Raw genomic sequence first — 21,379 nt, forward strand, 5'->3', positions numbered from 1 at the left:
GTTCGATACATATGCGTACCGAACCGAAAACACTGTATTGAACGGTTCAATATCGATACGAGTATCGTTGCACCCCTAATATATATATATATCATAATAATTTGACAATACATATAATATTGGCCATATTATATTTACATTACCACAGTGAGATGATTTTAGTCTGAACCACATTAGCTAATTGTTATTTACTAACTAATCTGGTAAGCAGGTGTGTGATGATCAGCTGATGTGTGATAATCAGCAGGTGTGTAATGATCGGCCCTGAAAAGTTTAGAAATATGGTATCTAACCAGATTCTTACTCTGGATGGCATTACCTTGGCCTCCAGTAATGCTGTGAGGAACCTTGGAGTCATTTTTGACCAGGACATGTCCTTCAACGCACATATTAAACAAATATGTAAGACTGCGTTCTTCCATTTGCGCAACATCTCTAACGTTAGAAATATCCTGTCTCAGAGTGACGCTGAAAAACTAGTTCATGCATTTATTACTTTCAGGCTGGACGACTGTAATTCATTATTATCAGAAAGTCCTAAAAACTCCCTGAAAAGCCTTCAGTTAAACCAAAATGCTGCAGCAAGTCCTGACAGGGACTAGAAAGAGAGAGCAGATTTCTCCTGTATTGGCTTCCCTTCATTGGCTTCCTGTTAAATCCAGAATTCAAAATCCTGCTCCTCACATACAAGATCTTAAATAATCAGGCCCCATCTTATCTTAATGACCTTGTAGTGCCATATCACCCTATTAGAGCACTTCGCTCTCGCTCTGCAGGCCTACTTGTTGTTCCTAGAGTATTTAAAAGTAGAATGGGAGGCAGAGCCTTCAGTTTTCAGGCCCCTCTTCTGTGGAACCAGCTTCCAGTTTGGATTCAGGAGACAGACACTATCTCTACTTTCAAGATTAGGCTTCAAACTTTCCTTTTTGCTAAAGCATATAGTTAGGGCTGGACCAGGTGACCCTGAATCCTCCCTTAGTTATGCTGCAATAGATGTAGGCTGCCGGGGGATTCCCATGATGCACTGGGTGTTTCTTCTTCACTCTCTGTGTATTAACAGACCTCTCTGCATTGAATCATATCTGTTATTAACCTCTGTCTCTCTTCCACAGCATGTCTTTTATCCTGTCTTCCTTCTCTCACCCCAACCGGTCGCAGCAGATGGCCCCGCCCTTCCCTGAGCCTGGTTCTGCTGGAGGTTTCTTCCTGTTAAAAGGGAGTTTTTCCTTCCCACTGTCGCCAAAGTGCTGCTCATAGGGGGTCATATGATTGTTGGGTTTTTCTCTGTATCTATGAAGCGCCTTGAGGCGACTTTTGTTGTGATTTGGCGCTATATAAATAAAATTGAATTGAATTGAATTGATCAGCTGATGTGTGATGATCAGCAGTTGTAAATGATCAGCAGGTGTGTGATGATCAGCAGGTGTAAATGATCAGCAGATGTGTGATAATCAGATGGTGTAAATGATCAGCTGGTGTGTGATGATCAGCAGGTGTGTGATGATCAGCAGGTGTGTGATGGTCAGCTGGTGTGTGATGGTCAGCTGGTGTGTGATGATCAGCAGATGTGTGATGATCAGCTGGTGTGTGATGATCAGCTGGTGTGTGATGATCAGCAGATGTGTGACGATCAGCAGGTGTAAATGATCAGCAGGTGTGTGATGATCAGCAGGTGTAAATGATCATCAGGTGTGTGATGATCAGCAGGTGTAAAGGATCAGCTGATGTGTGATGATCAGCAGGTGTGTGATGATCAGCTGGTGTGTGATGATCAGCAGATGTGTGACGATCAGCAGGTGTAAATGATCAGCAGGTGTGTGATGATCAGCAGGTGTAAATGATCATCAGGTGTGTGATGATCAGCAGGTGTAAAGGATCAGCTGATGTGTGATGATCAGCAGGTGTGTGATGATCAGCTGGTGTGTGATGGTCAGCTGGTGTGTGATGATCAGCAGGTGTGTGATGATCAGCAGGTGTGTGATGATCAGCCGGTGTGTGATGATCAGATGGTGTGTGATGATCAGCAGGTGTGTGACGATCAGCAGGTGTAAATGATCAGCAGGTGTGTGATGATCAGCAGGTGTAAATGATCATCAGGTGTGTGATGATCAGCAGGTGTAAAGGATCAGCTGATGTGTGATATCAGCAGCGGATGTGTGTGATGATCGCAGGCAGGTGATAGGAGGATCAGCTGATGTGTGATGATCAGCAGGTGTGATGTGTGATGATCAGCCGTGTGATGTGATGGTCAGCTGGTGTGTGATGATCACAGATGGTGATGATCAGCTGGTGTTGTGATGTGTCAGCCGGTGTAAGGAACATGATCAGCAGCCGGGGTGTGTGAGCTGGTGTGTAATGATAAAAACCGTAGCCGGTGGTACGTTTAGCCATTAAAAGAACACAGTGCCCCCTGCCCCCTGAAAAGAGCCTTGAGACTGTGAGAGTGGAGCTACTTTCAGTGGTGAATTTTCAGATAAAAATAAAAATGCATATAGATGATATGTTGTAGTATGTGTCACACTGAAGGCTTCCAGTAAGGTATGTATTGTGAGGTATGTATTCAAGGCCGCAGGGGGTTGGAACCCAAGGCCAGGAGGCGGGGTACACCCTGAACTAGTCGCCAGTCTGTCGCAGGGCCTGCAGCTTAATTTGACTCAACACAGGAAACCGCTCCCAGCCCAGACACAAAAAGGATCGACAGATTGATAGCTCTGTCTCAAGTCTGGGTGGTGCATGGATGCTCTTATTTGCTGAAATAAGTAGTTTACAGTTGTTTTTGGTAGATCATTGTGTTAAATATTGACTATGTTCTACTGCCTTTGTGAAAACTGACTGGTCATAGTGAGTTGTAAAAATATTTATTTTTAACTTGTGGACGATTTTATTCCTTTTATTTTTCATTATTATTATTTTTATTCTTTTATTCCTCTTGTTGCACCTGAAATTTGTAATGAGCACAAACTGTATATCAAAGACTTTGGTAGATTTAGACGTCACAGACAAAAGTGTCAGACTGTCACACTTTCCTCATGGTTTTTTTGTACAGGGTGGGCCATTTATATGGATACACCGTAATAACATGGGAATGGTTGGTGATATTAAAGTCCTGTTTGTGGCACATTAGTATATGTGAGGGGACAAACTCCTCAAGATGGGTGGTGACCATGGTGGCCATTTAGAAGTCGGCCATCTTGGATACAACTTTTGTTTTTTCAATAGGAAGAGGGCCATGCATGATGATATGTTTCCCTCTTTATGCACTGAAGCTGGCACGTTCCCTGAGTTTTTCCAGCCCATTCTGCAAATTCTGTGCAACGTAACTTTATTCTAACTCATGAAAGAATAAAGTTACGTTGAAACCAAGCACACCATTGTTTTTCTTGTGACATTACCAATAAGTTTGATGTGTCACATCCAGTGGCCTTGAGGTTTCCATTGATGAAGAATGGACCCACTATCGTTGTGCCCCATATACCACACCAAACCATCACTTTTGTTGTTCCAACAGTCTTGGAGGGATCCATCCAATGTGGGTTAGTGTCAGACCAATAGCAGTGGTTTTGTTTGTTAACTTCACCATTCACATAAAAGTTTGCCTCATCACTGAACAAAATCTTCTGCGTGACCTGAGGGTCCTGTTCCAATTTTTGTTTTGCCCATTCTGCAAATTCTGTGGCCGATCTGGGTCATCCTCGTTGAGATGCTGCAGTAGCTGGAGTTTGTAAGGGTGCCATTTGTGAGTAGCTAACATCTGCCGGAGGGATGTTCGACTAATGCCACTCTCCAGTGACATGCGGCGAGCGCTACGCTGTGGGCTCTTGCTGAATGAAGCTGGGACAGCCACTGATGTTTCTTCATTAGTGACAGTTTTCTTGCGTCCACATTTTGGCAAATCCAACACTGAACCAGTTTCACGAAACTTAGCAAGCAGTTTGCTAACTGTAGCATGGGAGATGGGTGGTCTCGTAGGGTGTCTTGCATTGAAATCTGCTGCAATGACCCGGTTACTGCGTTCACCGGATATCAACACAATTTCGATCCGCTCCTCACGTGTTAACCTCTTCGACATGTCAATGGCTGTGAACAAAGAGAGACTTGTAAATAACTCATGAAAGAAGTTACGTTGAAACCAAGCACACCATTGTTTTTCTTGTGACATTACCAATAAGTGTGATGTGTCACATGGCCCTCTTCCTATTGAAAAAACAAAAGTTGTATCCAAGATGGCCGACTTCTAAATGGCCACCATGGTCACCACCCATCTTGAGGAGTTTGCCCCCTCACATATACTAATGTGCCACAAACAGGACTTTAATATCACCAACCATTCCCATGTTGTTACGGTGTATCCATATAAATAGCCCACCCTGTACTATGGTCTCATTAGTGTCAAAGGTGAATAAATTAGTGTATTCTCAGTGGCTAACGATTTTCAAATAGCTAATGAGCATTTAATGCCTGTTGTTTCACAGGCAGAGCTGCCCTGCACTAATGATGTGTGGTTTAAAAGGAAGCTGAAAGTAGCAAAAATTTCAAAACAGAAATTCCCTAAAGGCCTACACACTGAGAGTGCTGCAAGTAAAAGATACACATGACATGCAATTCCTCACTTTTGGATCTATAAATGTTTTATAACACATACACACACAGAAAACTTGATGAGATGAGATTTTTCTTTTAAAAAATTGTTCTCATAATAAAGAAGTGTGAAAAACATGAAGTCAGGCAACAATCAGCTGGTCCTGATGTTATTTAGAAGACGAGGATGAAACTGAGATTCTGGGTTTATCTGGGTGGGCTTACCCCTCACTCCAGCTAGTTGTGCCAAATGAATTGAATTCTCACAAGACAGCAACAGGGAGAATTTCATAGCGTCATCGAGGAGGTGAAGATGTTTAATGACCACTTTGGTTCATGTTTGAGCTCTTTTTGGCAGAGTTGGGAATCTACAGCTAAGAAACCGTAAAGGATTATGTGAATGTGTGCTGGTCAAATTAGAGTTTCTCAGAGTATTTTTTGTTATAACTTCTCTTTTCAGATGAATGCAAAGTTAAAGCGTATTACCACGGTGCCACTGCTGCCCAGATTTCTCTCAAAGACAGATGTGCTATCTGCCAAACAGCTGTTTAAAAAGCCAAGATTATAGGACAGGAAGAAGACTGCAGAGTGAAACACATGGGCCAGGTAAAAATACTTGTATAATTTGAATGAGCTTGATGTGTAATCAGGGAGCTCTGCGTTTACCTCAACAAAGATCTGGATGATTTAGTGACAGAGTATGTTATGAGCATTAATATAGAGCATCAGTACTTATTTTATATGCCACAGTTTCACTTTTTAATAGACATATTTTCAAAACATTATCTACTGGGGTCTTGCTATTTAAGAAGCTTTGCCTTGTTATGTTACTCAAGCTGTTGAAAAAACGCGGGAATTCAAATTTTGAACTGGATCTGAGGTTCTGAGGATCACCACGAGCACATTAGGAAGCCACCCCCAAAAAATATCAGCTGTCAGGGAGCATTTTGACATGTTATCGCCCAATAATAACATGAGCCTTAAATCAGCCTCAGAGAGGCTGGTTAGTTAGAGGTGTGTGCATGTATATCATACAGGACCTCATATGGGTATTCTGCAATTGATACATCATTATGTTTATATATTCAAACTAGGAACTATGGAGAACACACAGCTAGAGGGGACGTAACACAGAGCAGAGAGAGGCGCAGACAATGTATACACAGCAGGAGATGAGGACACACACAAAACTGAACATAACATACATGACAGGAGACTATCAAAATAAAGCAGGAAGTAACACACACTGAGACTCAGACTAAGACGTGTGGGTTTGGCACTGGGACCGGGGGAAACACAGAGAGGAGACAGAAACCGGTACGTGGCCGGGGAGACCGAAGGAATAACAAAACACTGAGATGAGACTAAGATGAACAAATCAACACCAAAAATGTATATAGTAGACTTTAAGCCCGCCCATCCAAAAAACAGGAACTTTTCTATTTAATTATCTATTCCCTAATTACTGTGGTGCAGTATGAATGGCCGTAGGGGAGCTCCATCATCTATGGACATTATGTTACAGAGACTAACATTAACAACAGTAATGTGCGATACAGTTTTTTGCAGAGGTGGGACCAAGTCATTGTTTTGCAAGTCTCAAGTAAGTCTCAAGTCTTTATCCTCAAGTCTCAAGTCAAGTCTCAAGTAATGTCAGGCAAGTCAGAGTCGAGTCTCAAGTCACTGGTGTAAAAGTCCGAGTCAAGTCACAAGTCTGAAACTTTGAATTTCAAGTCCTTTCGAGTCTTTAAAAAAAAAAAAAAAAACGAAAAAAGCATGTTGCAGTTATATGCTAAATGTAAATATTAGACCATGTAATTTTAAAATCTGTGTTTTTCTCAACACATGACAAAATAGTGAACTTAGAAAATATACACAAATTGTGAAATTGCACCTCTTTAAAATGCAGCTCAATTAAACCTAGCTCCAAGAATAATTTTCACCGACAGTTCTGAGATAAGCTGCATGTTATTCTTGGATGCGGTTGTAGGACCAGCTTTAAAATCGCATGACAAAAATATCATACACATTTAAAAAAACTGCATCACCAACGTAGCCTGGACAACATTTGCTAGTTAGATGAAGTCAGCTATCTCATCTTAGCATATTTATATGCATATTTATAATCATACGGTTCTTGGAGTGAGTGCATACACTCGTGAAGTTTAGTAACTTCAGGTCACTGCAACAAGCCCAGGTACAGTTTACCGACGGATGGGTGCAGGACCTTGAAATGCACCGTGTAGAACGAAAGACCATCGTACGTATCATAAGTTTACCAGTCTCACAAATCGTCGTCATAAATACACATTCCTTAACCGTTTATTATTAGGACCTTTGAGCTCAACGGTAATTAATTAGCAGTGGAAATAATTTCTGGTAGCATCACAGAAATGTAGCAGTGACAATAATATTGTATGTTGTAATCGCACTGGGCAATTAGTGATACAAAAAACCTGTTTTATCCTGTGAATAAAAGTATATGTTTTTGTCAATGTACCATAATAACAGAAGCGAAACGCAATATTGTGCCAGGACAATTCACTATTTATGCACAATAAACAAAGGAGCATAGCGCGACAATTTCTGTTCAGCGCCAGACTTGCTTGTAACCTATATCACCAATTATGTTAAGAAAAATGACGCATTAACTACAAGAGCAGACTGACCTGTGTGGAAATGCTTGGAGCAGACTAACCTGTGAGCTGGAGTGTTCTGGGACGTTATATTTGGTCTTTGAATGGCTGCAATCCAGGCCATCCGTCGCCTCTTTGTTACTTCGGAAACATGACTCGAACAATTTCTCTTCAACGACGTAATCCGATAACAACCGATCTCTTTACCCGTCGGCTTCCCGTGGCTGTCATGCGACCGGCTATTGCAGTTAATAACACAACAGCTTCTTGACATTTTTGTGTTTCTTTTTATCGCTGTATAACTGATTTTAATTGAAAGCCTGCGTGCGCTAGTACCGCTTGCCACGAGTTCCCAGAATCCTTTGCGGTTTCTACCCGTGAATGACGTCACATTTTCAATCTCTATATAATATGCATGTTAAATTTTATATTTGGGGTAAAATATCAAGTCTTTTCAAGTAAACCGGTTCAAGTCCAATTCAAGTCCCAGGTCATTGGTGTAAAAGTCCAAGTCAAGTCACAAGTCTTAGAACATTTTTTCAAGTCAAGTCTAAAGTCATAAAATTAATGACTCGAGTCTGACTCGAGTCCAAGTCATGTGACTCGAGTCCACACCTCTGCAGTTGAGTAACCAAGTAAAATTCAGGCTGAGCTGACACTTTGTGCAAAAAGCATCAATGTGTTTGGAAAATCAAACATTATAAATGACGCCTTCATAACCAATAAAAGACTCGTTACATTTACGGTTCAACACTTTTAAGGGGAGTTATTATTTCACGTCACTGCGGGCCTTCAACCATTAAACCGGTGTGATCCTAAACATAAGACATGAAAGGCAGTCCTAATGGCGTGTCAATAACCAGGCGTTATTACATACGAACAAGCAAAAACATATCATTTATGAATAATTTCAGCACCAAAGTGGGCCGGTGGTGTTTTTCTCCTTTAAACAAGTGTACATGTTAATAAGTTATGTTTGCAATACTTCAGCATGTAGTTAGCCCTACGGAAGAGGGGCGAGTACTCTGAGTCCTGCATGTTGGATCCTAACCTGCCTGTTGCAGCAGGCAGTCAGATGTACCTTCACTGCTGCCCACATAGCTGCCAGCTGCCTGTTAGGCTCTGAAGCTTGTGCCTAAAAGTGCAAACTGCAGGTGCTTTATGTGATGAAATAAAATTCAGTCTGAAACATCGCTTTTCAAATTTTATTCAAAGGATTTTTATGACATTAAAGCACATGGTAAACTGTCAACTTACAAAAGAGCTGCATAATCTAGTAAGACAGTAACAACACGGCTCCTCTTGATTCAAACAGAGAAGACATGAAAAAAAAAAGCATCCAATGCAACATTTCCCTTTATAACCCCGTCCATCCCAGCCCTACCCCAGAGAAGAGGAAGGAAAAAAAGGCATAAAAGCAAATACATTAACACGAAAGCACAAACAGGAATTCATCACTAAATCATGTACGAAGACTAGCCTTTAAAATAAAGCCTTGAATTTCCCAGCTGCTCTGGAAGCTCCAAAACATCTGGAACACTGCAACTAGAAACTACACTTTCTACTAAACAGGCAGTGCTTCTCTGTACATGAGGGATTCTGCAACACCCCCTGCTCTCTCTCTGATAACCTTCACCCGTCGGCCGGGCCAGATGTCATCGGTGATCGGAGAGTGTGCACGGAGCCGCGGCGTTCAGGCTGGGAGTGATGGAGCCTCGTCATGAAAACTGGATCTGCTGTACAGTGGGAATCTGGAACAAAGAGAAGCGAGCATCACCAACAAAATTCCACTTTTCACAAAAAACAATCACAAGATAAAGAATACGAATCAAAGACCACGAGACAATATACAAACTATAACGAGTACTCGGCTGTGTCCACACAGAAATGTAAAATGTATTCAGGCACACCTGTGCAGAGTTAGCCAAAGAAACCTGTCATCAGGTTTAGCTTCTGCTTTTATTACACAATTTTCTGTCGAGCTGACTGCAAAGAGTTTTCCAAAATTAGGATAAAACAATCCAACTACATGACTGATGTGTTTCCTCTTAGTAGCAAGATAAAGGGACAGCACAGCACTTATGTGCTTTTACCTGTTGATATGATGTGGTGTACACCATAACGTTCTGCTGCTGACCATCTGCTGTGATAATCCCAGCTGGCAGTGGATTTGCTGATGAGAAAAGAAGTGGAATTGATTAGGACTGTTCATTAACGGGGGGACGCTGCTTGTGTTTCACTTACTGAAGCTGTCCTCTGAGAGGTCCTCACTAAGGCCTTCTCCCACAGTCACACCTGCCATTCCTTTCTCCCCCTTCATTGCCTGGAAGAGAGCAGAAAACATTTTCACGTTATTCTGTGCAGTGCTACGAAACACCAATTACACGTACAGCATTTACAAGAGTAGAAGCAGCCAGGTGCTGCCAAACTCGTGTGTTTGATTATCTGATCATCAGCGAGCAGGACCGCTGTATTTAACAGTCATTACAAGTAACGACATCAACTAATTAACATGGCAAGAACCCAGAAGAAACTACAACATGATTTAATTACCAATTTCTAAATAATATCTCATCTATAAGCTTACATGAGAAAACGCTTTAATCAGCACACACATTCCAGAAATGACCACGGCTTCATTCACAAACATTACTGGTACTAGCACTATGTTGCTTTCTGGAAAAAAAAAGTTTGTTGGAGTTTATGGATTCCCTGATTCGACTGAGAATTCCATTCTACAATTTTTCATTGCTTAACAGCATCTATCCCAATCCCTCCACTTGCACCACTTCAGTACTGGTCAGAGGAATCCAAGTAGCTGTGCAAACTTACATTTTTCAAACTAATTAATCAGATTTTGGGTAATCAAATTAGACTGCAAATAAAAATCTGACTGTACTGGTGACACCTGTGAACACAGCTGCCTTATGGTCCTGATAAATTGGACTGTTGTGAATCACACAGGTAGATAAAAAGGGCATAAGAACAGTATCATGTTCTAAAACTCTATGTGATCATCAAAGCTTTCAATGCATTCATAGCTCTCGAGTTATTTGAGGAGTTTGGATCCATCAAACAGCAGTATTAACAATGAAACACAAAACTTGAGCAGTGAGCAATCACAGAAACATGACAATATTCAGAATCTCAACTTAAATATCCAAATAAATGGGAAGCTGCGCCTCACCTCTCTGAACTTCTGCAGGTAGAGCTTCAGTGGATCCACATACATGTCAAAGCCCAGCGTGGACATGGCAAACAGGATGTCCTCCCCATTGATGGTCTTCCTCTTTTCCTGGTGACAACGCTCACTCGCCTCAGATGTGATAAAGCTGATAAACTCGCTCACGCACTCCTGCACACACTCTTTGGCATCTTTTGCAATCTGTGCAAAAAAGAGACGCAGACGTTACAGACGATTCAAAGCTGGCCTTCGGAAACTGCATCAGGCCAAAGAAAAATAGTTAAAAAGAATGCTGTTCTTAGCATTCGTTTCCACGTCTCACTATGTGATGTGTCTCCCTGCGTACTCCTCATATACTTTGAAGCATATCTTAACTTGCTATATGACAGTGTCCTGAGCCCTTTTCAGAGGGGTGTCAATCCAGGACATCTGTGCAGCAGTGAGCTGGTCTTCACCTCTCACCTTCGTCTGGTTTTACAGGCTGGACGTCTCCACTTCAGGTGTAGCTCGAGCAGTGCTGGCACTGGGTCCTCATGTGGATAGGTGAGCTGCTGGCTATTGCAGTGATTGCTTGAGATAAGCTTGTCTGGCATTAATGGAGTCTCCATTTCCCATAGTGAGACATCCAAACGAACGCTATTCAGCTCAATTCAATTTTATTTATACAGTGACAAATCCCAACATAGACCACATGTCCATGCTGCTGATCCCTGCATACACTGACCCCCCCCCGCCACAAAGACTGTGAAAACCTGTCCAGAAGATGCATCAGCACATCAGGGCCGGTCTGCCTCCCACTCTGGACCCCCACCAATTTGCCTACAGGACAAATCGTTCCACCGAGGACGCTATCACCATAGCGCTCCACACTGCGCTGAGTCACCTGGAGCACCGAGGAAGCTATGTGAGAATGCTCTTTCTGGACTTCAGCTCAGCATTCAATCATATCATCCCGGAGATCCTGGTCCAGAAACTGTCTCACCTGGGACTCTCCACCCCCATCTGCCTCTGGATCAAGGACTTCCTGACAAATAGACCACAGTCTGTCAGACTCGGCCCCCACCGGTCCAGCACCATCACACTCAGCACCGGGTCTCCACAAGGATGTGTTTTGAGTCCCCTCCTGTTTACGCTCTACACATCCGACTGCTCCCCTACCCATCTCTCAAACACCATCATAAAGTTCGCGGATGACACCACAGTGGTTGGACTCATCTCAAGGGGGGATGAGTCGGACTACAGAGATGAGGTCAACAGACTGACTGAGTGGTGTTCAGTTAACAACCTCCAACTGAACACCACGAAAACTAAAGAACTTATCTTGGACTTCAGGAGGGGCAGAGCAGACCCGGCCCCACTTTACATTCACGGGAGCTGTGTGGAGAGGGTACACTCCATGAGGTTTCTGGGCGTGCAGATATCTGATGACCTCTCCTGGACTGCAAATACTACAGCGGTGGTTAAAAAGGCCCAGCAGCGTCTCCACTTTCTGAGAGTGCTCAGGAGGAACAACCTGGAGGAGAGGCTGCTGGTGACATTTTACAGAGCCACCATAGAGAGCATCCTAACGTACGGCATAACAACATGGTATGCAGGGTGCTCAGCTGCGGACAGGAAAGTACTGCAGAGGGTCATCAACACAGCCCAGAAGATCACTGGCTGCTCTCTGCCCAGCCTGGAGGTCACTGCAAACTCTCGGTACCTCAGCAGAGCTGGCAATATCATCAAGGACCACTCTCACCCCAGCAACCAACTGTTTGAACTATTACCGTCAGGCCGACGGTACAGGTCACATAAAACCAGGACAAACAGATTCAGGGATAGCTTCTTTCCCAGAGCTATCACCGTAGTAAATAAGCACAAAAACAATTGAACCTATTCCATACCGTCACTGTCATTATATTAATGCTGCTATCCTGTATATATTGTACATACTATTGTTTGAGTACTTACGATTGTTTTTTTTGTACTTTTTATATTTTACATTTATATTTATTATTGAAACTTGCACCAAGGGAGTGGCACTCCAATTTCGTTGTACTCTGTACAATGACAATAAAGGCTATTCTATTCTATTCATCACATCAGCTGCAGGACTGCTTTGAAAACACAGACTGGACTGTGTTTGAACACCTGGACCTCGAGAGCCCACATCAGTGCTCTCGTACATCAACTTCTGTGTCAACAGTGTCACTGTGGACAAATGTCTCCGGGTGTATTCCAACCAGAAACCCTGGATGACTAATGAGATCCAGGTCCTGCTAAAGCAACGTGACTCTGCCTTCAGCTCTGGTGACAGCAAGCAGTACAGTGCAGCCAGATCTGAGCTGAAAAGAGGCATCAGAGAGGCCGGGGGGTCTTCACTAAGATCTTCACGCTTCACTGCCCCAGTCCTGCATCCTGCCGTGCCTAAAGTCGGCCACAATCGTCTCACTGCCAAAGTGTACCAACATCAGCAGCCTCGACGACTGCCGCCCAGCTGCTCTAACACCTGTTATAATGAAGTGCTTCGAGAAACTGGTCCAACATCACATCATGTCCTGCCACATACGGAGCTAACAGATCAACTGAAGATGCCATTGCTACAACCAACACACCACCATCTCCCACCTGGAACAACAGGGCCGTTACGCCAGGCTGCTCTTTGTTGACTTTGGCTCTGCTTCTAATACGATACTCCCCGACAGACTAATAGTTAAACTGCTGGATATCGAACTTCCTCCGACCACCTGCTGCTGGATCGGAGACTTCCTGCCAGACCGTGTACAGCGAGTTAGAGTGGGCCCTCAGCCTTAACACCGGCTCTCCACAACTCTGTGTACAGAGTCCCCCACTGTACACTCTGTACACACATGACTGCGTCAGTACCCACCCAGATGATACCATCTTAGTGGGGCTCATCTCTGGGGGCGACGAGACGGCGTATAGAGCTGAGGTTCAGAGGCTGTCAGATTGGTGTGTAGACAACAATCTGGACCTCAATACCACCGAGACAAAAGAGCTGGGAGTCGACTTTAGAAGGAGGAAGTCTGAGCTGCATCAGCATGAATGGTTAGTGTGTGGAAAGGGTCTCCAGTTTCAAGTTCCTGGGTGTGCACATAGACTCAGACCTCCAGTGGAGCTCAAACACCTCAGTGGTTGTAAAGAAGGCAAAACAGCATCTCCATTTTCTGAGAATCCTCAGAAAAATGGACCTGAAGGAGCTGCTGGTCGTCTTCTACCATTGAAAGTGTGCTGACATCCTGCATCTGTGTGTGGTTCTCCAGCTGCACCATGGCACACAAAGAAGCACTTCAGAGGGTCATTAATATGGCCCAAAAATCACTGGACATCCTCTTCCCTCCCTGAATGGTAAATGGCCTGTATTTGTATAGTGCTTTACTCAGTCCCTATGGGCCCCAAAGCGCTTTACACTACTTTCAGTCATCCACCCATTCACACACACCCTGAAGGACTTGTACAGCACTATTGTACTAGGTATGACTGTGCATTGACATTAAAGAGTGATCTCCCATCTCTAACGATGGCTGTCAAAGTAGCATGAGTGAGACATCTCACCAGACGGCCCTTCTTGCTGAGGCAAAGCTAGAAGAGGTGCTTATCGTAACAGTGAAAGCTATTTAAAGGTGGCCAGGATGAAAGTGAAACTGAGGAGGTTAAGAATCTCTTTGTGAGCTCAATAACATACTGTGTGAAGGCGTTATTATTTCTGTTTTCTTTCTCTTCCCTTTCATCCCTCACAAACCTTTCCAGTCTGAGGAACAGCATTCTTCATGATGCGAGCCACATTAGCAATGGGAAGATATATGTCCTGTTCCCTGTAGTTCTCCTTACTGCTGCCGTCTTCATGGTCATTCAGATTCTCATCTCCATCATCTATGAAACACACAGAGAGTCAGCTCTATAAGAACAAAGCCAAAATGCACTTCGATGAAGATGATGATTTTATACTGACACTTTGTTTTTTCCTTACCTTCCTGAGGCTGGAGAACATAGTGACTGGAAGCCATGTACTCTCCAGTGATGCCCAGCTGGGAGGCGTCGGTGGTCGAGCTGTCTCCGTCCATCTGCAATACCACACAGCTGGCTTAGTTATTTGGAGCTGTAGCACTACAGTAAACCTATGAAGCCTGAATGTAGCCAGCTTCTTAGAGCCACACCTTAGGCATGATCTGAGTTATTTAGAAGGGTCCCAGCATGCATGCTCCTCTAGGAAGGAGAAGATGTTTTCCTTTGGGATTCAGCCACATGCTGTTTTACTATGCTCTGAGCTATGAAACAGAATAAATAATGCCTGCTTGCTGTTTTTCTCCGTAGCTACACTGTGACTCCAACACTCAGACTGACCTAGATATGTCTGACATGGGTGAGCACAAAAGAAAGTGCAGCTATGACCTGTTAAACAAACCATTTATCCATTTTATTTATTGATTTTTTGTTTGACAGTAGCAGACCTACTGTTGTATTGAGTAGGGTAAGGTGTTGTTTAAATGAACACAGAAGCTTTAAAGTTTAAAGTAATAATACTTTTAAATGGATCATGATAATGATCAATGCTGACTGAGTTGAGCATTTTTATCATAATGTTTTAGGCCATATGTCAAACCCTGCAATCAACAGCGAAACATACATCAAGGGTTGACCTAACAAGTGAAAGATCGCTGGTTCGATCCCGGGAGGAGACACAAATCCCTTTGGGCTTGTGTCAGGAAGGGCATTAAAAATAATACCAGCTAAAAGAAGCTGTTACTGTAGCGACTCTTTGTAAATAAGGGGGCAGCTAGCTTTAATTGTTGCAGGTTAGGACACTTTAATTATTTTTTTCTTTTATTACGTATTAATTAACGAGGTCATTCCGCTATTCAATCAACTGGTAAGCTAAAGGCAAAGGCTACTTTATTATAACATCGCATCTATCAGGGAGAGAAGGCCATCGCAATGTTTTTATAACGTAATACTAAGTCATTCAACATTTCAATGTACACTAAATATCAGTAGGTCTTATTCGGTGGAGGTAGCTGGCCGTTAATAGTGCGCCAAACGTGTTTTGTGTTGTCACCCAATCCTGATACATGCGTGTGTTTTTGTTTTCCAGCAGACTGACTTGGCGGGTTTGTTGCTATTGCGTCTTGGTGCTTGTTTTAGAGGGTTTATCTGCATCATGAGTTTCTACTAACGACTAGCTTGGTTAAGTAGCGTATTTCGGTACTCAGGCGTGTATAAGGAGGAATGCCACAATAACAGCGCTCCCTCATACTGTGCGCACTTTTATATCGGCCTGTGTGTTTGCACTGAGAAATGTTTAACTTGGCATGACACAGCTAGCTACCCACTGGAACTGTTAGCATTTATCTGAAAGGGAAAACGTAAAACAGCTGTAAGCCAACGGTGAGGCCAGCTTACGTTAGCCACATGCTAAATACACTGGCATGTGTTTGGCTACCGTGTGGTAAGTAGCGGTTATCATTTGTGACATTTTTAGCTAATGTTAACCCGGGGATGGGGTTAGCCCGTGGCCTCGCCAATATTGGGGAAACCAGTGCTTTTAACGTAATGAAGAGAAGCTTTCCAGTGGACTGTTACCTTGAGTAGTTAACCCTATTCAGGCACTGAGTGTCCCTTAAATACATTCTCACTGCAGATCCAACGCAATTCGCGTCCGCCTTGGCCTGTTCTTTGTGGTGCACAGCACAGCAAGACGTGACCAGGGCCGAAATGTTTAGTAGTCATTTTTAAACTTTCACCCGCTGGATACTTCCTGATGAGCAGCCCTCATTCACCCAGACAACAAATAAAAAAATCAGACAGAGACGGACATTTCCATTCGAGCTAACGAGAAATCGGTTAGCAATCATTGGCCGGAGCCAGGAACAAACCTGCAATGAAGCCCTGGTTGGTTACCTTCCTGAGACGGCTGTTTGGTTGGACAGAAAATGGCTGCAAAAGGACCAGTCCCAGCGCGGAGCCGCGGCTGCAGTACCCCATCTCAACAGCAGAGGCCCGTGCTGCGTTCAGGACCTTCAGTACCGCACAAGCCCACATCTACATAGGAATGGTAGTTGGTACTGTTATCGAAACTATATGTCCAAGAAGTAACATAAACGAAGTAGAAAACCCTTACATCCTTAGATAAAGTACACATTGGTTATAATGTAATATAATGTAATCTCACAGAAAATGTAGTTCCTACATCTACGGCAGCAAATGAACGCATCTTGTAGCGCGTGGATTTCCAGAAAACGTCTACGTGGTCTGCCTACCGCCGCTGGCATATGGTATAATAAATTAATAATAAAAAAACAAGTAAAAAACGAACAAACACACACAAACCCGAAAAAAACAGCCACTCGAATTTTGTTTTAAAGCGGTTGAAAGGCGCAGCAACAGTAATAGTTCCAGACATTTCTGACTGAGATAGGTAGGCTTTTTCATCTCGGGGAGCATTTTTCAACCAAGTGCGACAACAAGTCACTATATGGTTACCTTGTGTTACACTTTATGGTTGTTTGTTTTGTGTCTGGGGCTTTCGTATGTCTGGGTCATTTCGTGTGCACTTGCTCAGAATCCCCAAACCTTGTTTTACTGCTTAGTGGCGCCTGCTGAGTTGAAAATGTTATTCACAATTTTCACCACAAGATGGCGCGACAGTTAAACAGTCCATTAAAAAACCCCAGGTAGAGCTATGACACTAATTAGTTGTGATCAATTCTGATTGATTTTCATTTAATAGAAAAATAGTACCTAGGGCACATGTGTTTGGTTTTTCATTAATGAGATATGTCTTGCTTTTTGCTTTCAGATAAACTAGACAAGAAAGAAGGCGGAAATGCATATACTCATAGATATTTATACTCTTTATACAAATTGTTTTATTGAAAAGTTGAATTGTAAGATATTTGATGTTGTTATCCTAGCTATGTATAGCTTCAAATGAAGGAGACTTCATAAAAACTGGAGAAGGTAGGAGAACAAATTTATTACTTACAACATACCACTATTAGGAACCTTTGCAATGACAGACACATTATTAGGATTTGTGGCATTGCTCACAGATAATGTGGAAAATCTTGGTTCTGCAAATTTAAAGTTTAAAACTTCTCATTTGGATTAGATGTTGTTCAGCATGATTGTTGTGACCTGGCCTAACTACCACTGTGACTGTGTATTTCCAATCCCAAAGAGTCTGATGTAAGCGGTTGCATGAGGTCAAAGGTGTTAGGAAGATGATATTTAGTCAAGAATTCAAAGATTTTCCTCTAGAATATTTGCAACATCGTGCTGTACCAGAGAAAACACAGCATCTCAAAGTCTCTCTCTCCCTCTGTCACACACACACACACACACACACACACACACACACACACGAGATCGGCATTATAGACAAAAACTAGAGTCACACGTCTGGGAAAAGGAAACTTTCATCTAAGCTTATGCTATAAACTCACACACTTCAATGAGGCGACAAGCCCAAATGACTTTTAGCACAGATAAAATATCTGTAATGTCTGTAAACATGAAACAAATGAGACGTCACAGGTCTTCAAAGACTGACTTAATGAGTCACTATACAGGGTGGGCCATTTATATGGATGCACTGTGATATTAAAGTCCTGTTTGTGGCACATTAGTATATGTGAGGGGGCAAACTCCTCAAGATGGGTGGTGACCATGGTGGCCATTTAGAAGTCGGCCATCTTGGATACAACTTTTGTTTTTTCAATAGGAAGAGGGCCATGTGACACATCACACTTATTGGTAATGTCACAAGAAAAACAATGGTGTGCTTGGTTTCAACGTAACTTTATTCTTTCAATGTGCCACAAACAGGACTTTAATATCACCAACCATTCCCATTTTATTACGGTGTAGCCATATAAATGGCCCACCCTGTATAACAAATGCTTATTTCTAAAACTCCTCATTCCTCAATAATCATTCTGTTCGCTCCTTCTCTTTTGAAAACCTCTTTTTAACTTTGATTACTAAACTTAATTTAAAATAATACTGCACTAGCTAAGTACTCTATGAGCACGCTCAGAAAAAGTATTTTTACACATTTGTTTAACAGGTTTGCAGGCACTTTATACAACCTACGTACATATACTGCATTTAAAAAAGGTTAGTCACAAGAGTGTTATCAGATCCAAGGGTTCAACTCACCTCAATCAAATGAGCCAAATCATAACAACAGTCAACTCAAGGTGCTACCCTACAATAATACAGAGAAAACCCCAACAATCAAACAACAACCAAGCAATTGGCAAAAGTGGGAAGGAAAAACTCCATTTTTTACAGGAAGAAACATCCGGCACAACCAGGCTCAGGGAGGGGCGGGGCCATCCGCCTGCAGCCAGTCGGAGGTGAGGGGGAGGAAGACAGGATAAAAGACGCACTGTGGAAGAGAGCTGGAGATGAATAACAATAATAACTAATGATTAAATGCAGAGAGGTGTGTAAACACATAGTGAGAGAAAAAAGGTGAGCGAACAAGAAGTGCATTATGGGAAGCCTAGTACAGCACAGTCTAGGCCTAGTGGTGTAACTTGGGCTACATCCACACTAGCCTGGATAAATTTGAAAACGTCGTTTACGTCTGAAAACGCTCCGCGTCCACACTAGCGTTTTCAGTCGTCTTCACAGAGTTGTGCGTACACATTGAAACGGCCGTAAACGCTTACATTCCAGTCCTGCGCATGAAGAAGAAGATTCGACACAAAAAGATTCGACCTGCCTCATTTCTGTCTGCCGTTTATTTACTCTCCGGCTCTTTGAAACGTCGCGGCAGAATGTCGAGGAAAAGCACCGAGTTCTTTAAATGGACTCACAATGAGGTTGAGTTGTTGCTGCGAGTAACACAAAAGTACAAAGTTGCAAAAGCGAGTGAGAATTAAAGAATTTGTAGCATATACAAACTGATATTAATCTTTAATAGGGCTGTCAAAATTGAGAGCAAACAAAACAACTGCTGTATGATGCCCTCCGCTATTTTAGTTTAATTGGTCACATGACTGCATCACATGACTAAAATGTGTCATTGTGAGAGTTTTCGAGAGCGTTTTGAAAACGCTGCGTTTTTCTTCGGGAAAAAACGGCGACTCAGTGTGGACGGGAGGCCAAAAAGGAGAGGAAACGAGTGTGGATGTAGCCTAAGGGAGGGTGTATTGTGACCGGATCCAGCCCTAACTACTGTAAACTTGATCAAATAGGAAAGTTTGAAGCCTAATCTTAAATCTAATCTCCCGAATCTAAGCTGGTTTCACAGAACAGGGGCCTTAAAGCAACAGGCTCTATCTCACAGTCTACCCTAGCAACCACACAGTACCTTCTATAATTACTATTCCCAAATATCAGTCATTATATGACTACTATAAGGCATAGATTGCTCTCCTTTTATTCATATTTGTGCATCCCCACGTTCCTTTGTATGCATCCAGCATTAACTCCTGCTGCGCTCCCAGTAGTTAGAGGACACTTCACCAACTGCACCTCATAATTACTGCTAATCTGGTCAATGAATGCACTCTTTGCCACAGCCCAGCTCAGATAATTATCATATTAATGGGCTTCATGGTAATGGGATGATGTGTGAGCAGCTCTCTACACGAGTGGAAATGAGATGAAGGGACAAGAGCTGGGACTGTTGAGAAGGACAAATGCTTAGGCCGTTTAAATATTTAATTTCTCTCCTTCAAGTTGCTCTCTGACTGTTTTCCTCTCCTCTTAATCATTCAGGAAGCTGCAGCGTTGGGGAAAAAGGTGCTTGTCTTTGACCTCATGGCCACCACTCCAAGAGGCACCAGGGGCGAGTGTTCAGTTTTTTGAACCAGAGCTATGATGATAAATATTAAGTCCTTTCCTTTCCTTGCCTTGGCTTTCCTTTAATATTGGGAGCTTTGTTTTTCAGGATTGACAGCATCAGGAAATTTGAACAAGCGGCATCACTGCTGGGAGAGGCCAAGACTCTACAAAATATGGTTGGATGTTTAACCAAGAGGGAATGTTTGTGAAACAGAATATGTTTTGGTTTTAAATGGTAAAATGAATTATTTGACCCCATTTGTCATTCAATTATAGATAAGCACTAGATTTGTTAATCGTGCAAACATTCCAACTTCACATGAAATACAAGCACTTGAGTTCTTGTATAACTATGTGTAAGTCCAAATGCAAATATCCAACTCTTGATTCATTTCAGTGGGACACACCTGGGTGCAGTTTAGAGCTGAAGAGGGCACTGCAGAGCTGTGGAGTCACTGTCCTCGATCTTTGATAGAATCACTGCAGAGAAATCATCAGTAAATACAAATGATGTGCTATTTAACAACAACAACAAAACAAACAAGCAGACAAAACCCCGGATGGTTTCTGACATTTGTCACAATGTTATTATTACATGCTCAGTGCCTAATAAGATTTCTCATACTTTCAAATATCTGTTGACAGTAATGAATTGAATTGTGTGTGAAGTTGAAAAACATATATATTTAAAAAGTGAGTTTTGAGAGATTTTTGCATTTACATCCATGCACTGGTAATATGTTTGGACCGCCCTCCAGTGGCCACTAGATGAACTGCAGCACAGAAAGATTGTCTGTAGCATTAATGTGCTGACTATTTATTGCTGGGAAGCCAATTACCTCACTGGTTGTCAATATTAGTCATTTCTATTAAAATATAAAACTTCTGTTATAATCTAAGCTGCTTTCCCAATTCCCAATTCCCAATAGTTTAAGGTGCAGATATGGATGTGAGAAAAAGCCACCTGACAGCAGACCTCAGTATCTTGGCATACAGAGACAGAGAGGTCAACTAACATCTCTACAGAAAAAAACATCTAAAATGTATTGACCATCACCTTAAAATACCTTTCCTTCTGTCGCCAGTCCAGCCTCACTCCCCGGGTCGAACCCTGGTGATGGGCGGGTCTGTTGAGGGATTGGAGCGTGCTGGCTTCCTGTCGGGTCTCAGACTGGCGGTCACC

General features: G+C 42.6%; 1 protein-coding gene across 3 annotated transcripts; it reads right to left on the reverse strand.

The window, feature by feature from the left end:
- Positions 1–8,405: 8,405 nt before the first annotated feature.
- Positions 8,406–16,397, reverse strand: nfyba (nuclear transcription factor Y, beta a). Of its 3 annotated transcripts, none has more exons than XM_040050799.1 (7): positions 16,275–16,397; positions 14,372–14,465; positions 14,144–14,274; positions 10,402–10,599; positions 9,459–9,537; positions 9,308–9,387; positions 8,406–8,965 (listed from the first exon to the last, which is right to left on the reverse strand). In XM_040050799.1, exons 2-7 carry the CDS (start codon positions 14,463–14,465, stop codon positions 8,933–8,935), a joined length of 615 nt encoding a protein of 204 aa, XP_039906733.1. In that variant the 5' UTR covers positions 16,275–16,397; the 3' UTR covers positions 8,406–8,932. The 3 variants fall into 3 exon arrangements, with proteins under 3 accessions (XP_039906733.1, XP_039906735.1, XP_039906732.1); XM_040050801.1 differs by lacking the exon at positions 16,275–16,397 and adding an exon at positions 15,982–16,259; XM_040050798.1 differs by lacking the exon at positions 16,275–16,397 and adding an exon at positions 14,559–14,904.
- Between the last annotated feature and the right edge of the window lie 4,982 nt (positions 16,398–21,379).

This window comes from Simochromis diagramma, unplaced genomic scaffold (assembly GCF_900408965.1).
Source record: "Simochromis diagramma unplaced genomic scaffold, fSimDia1.1 OVJJ01000131.1, whole genome shotgun sequence".
Classification (NCBI taxonomy): Eukaryota; Metazoa; Chordata; class Actinopteri; order Cichliformes; family Cichlidae; genus Simochromis; species Simochromis diagramma.

Bases quoted from the DNA above. Each gene is read 5' to 3' on its own strand.
- nfyba (XM_040050798.1), bottom strand. The intron at 9,538-10,401 runs GTGAGGCGCAGC...GCTCTCTTCCAG, and splicing joins ACCTGCAGAAGTTCAGAGAG to GCAATGAAGGGGGAGAAAGG. The intron at 8,966-9,307 runs GTAAAAGCACAT...TCTTTGTTCCAG, and splicing joins ACACCACATCATATCAACAG to ATTCCCACTGTACAGCAGAT.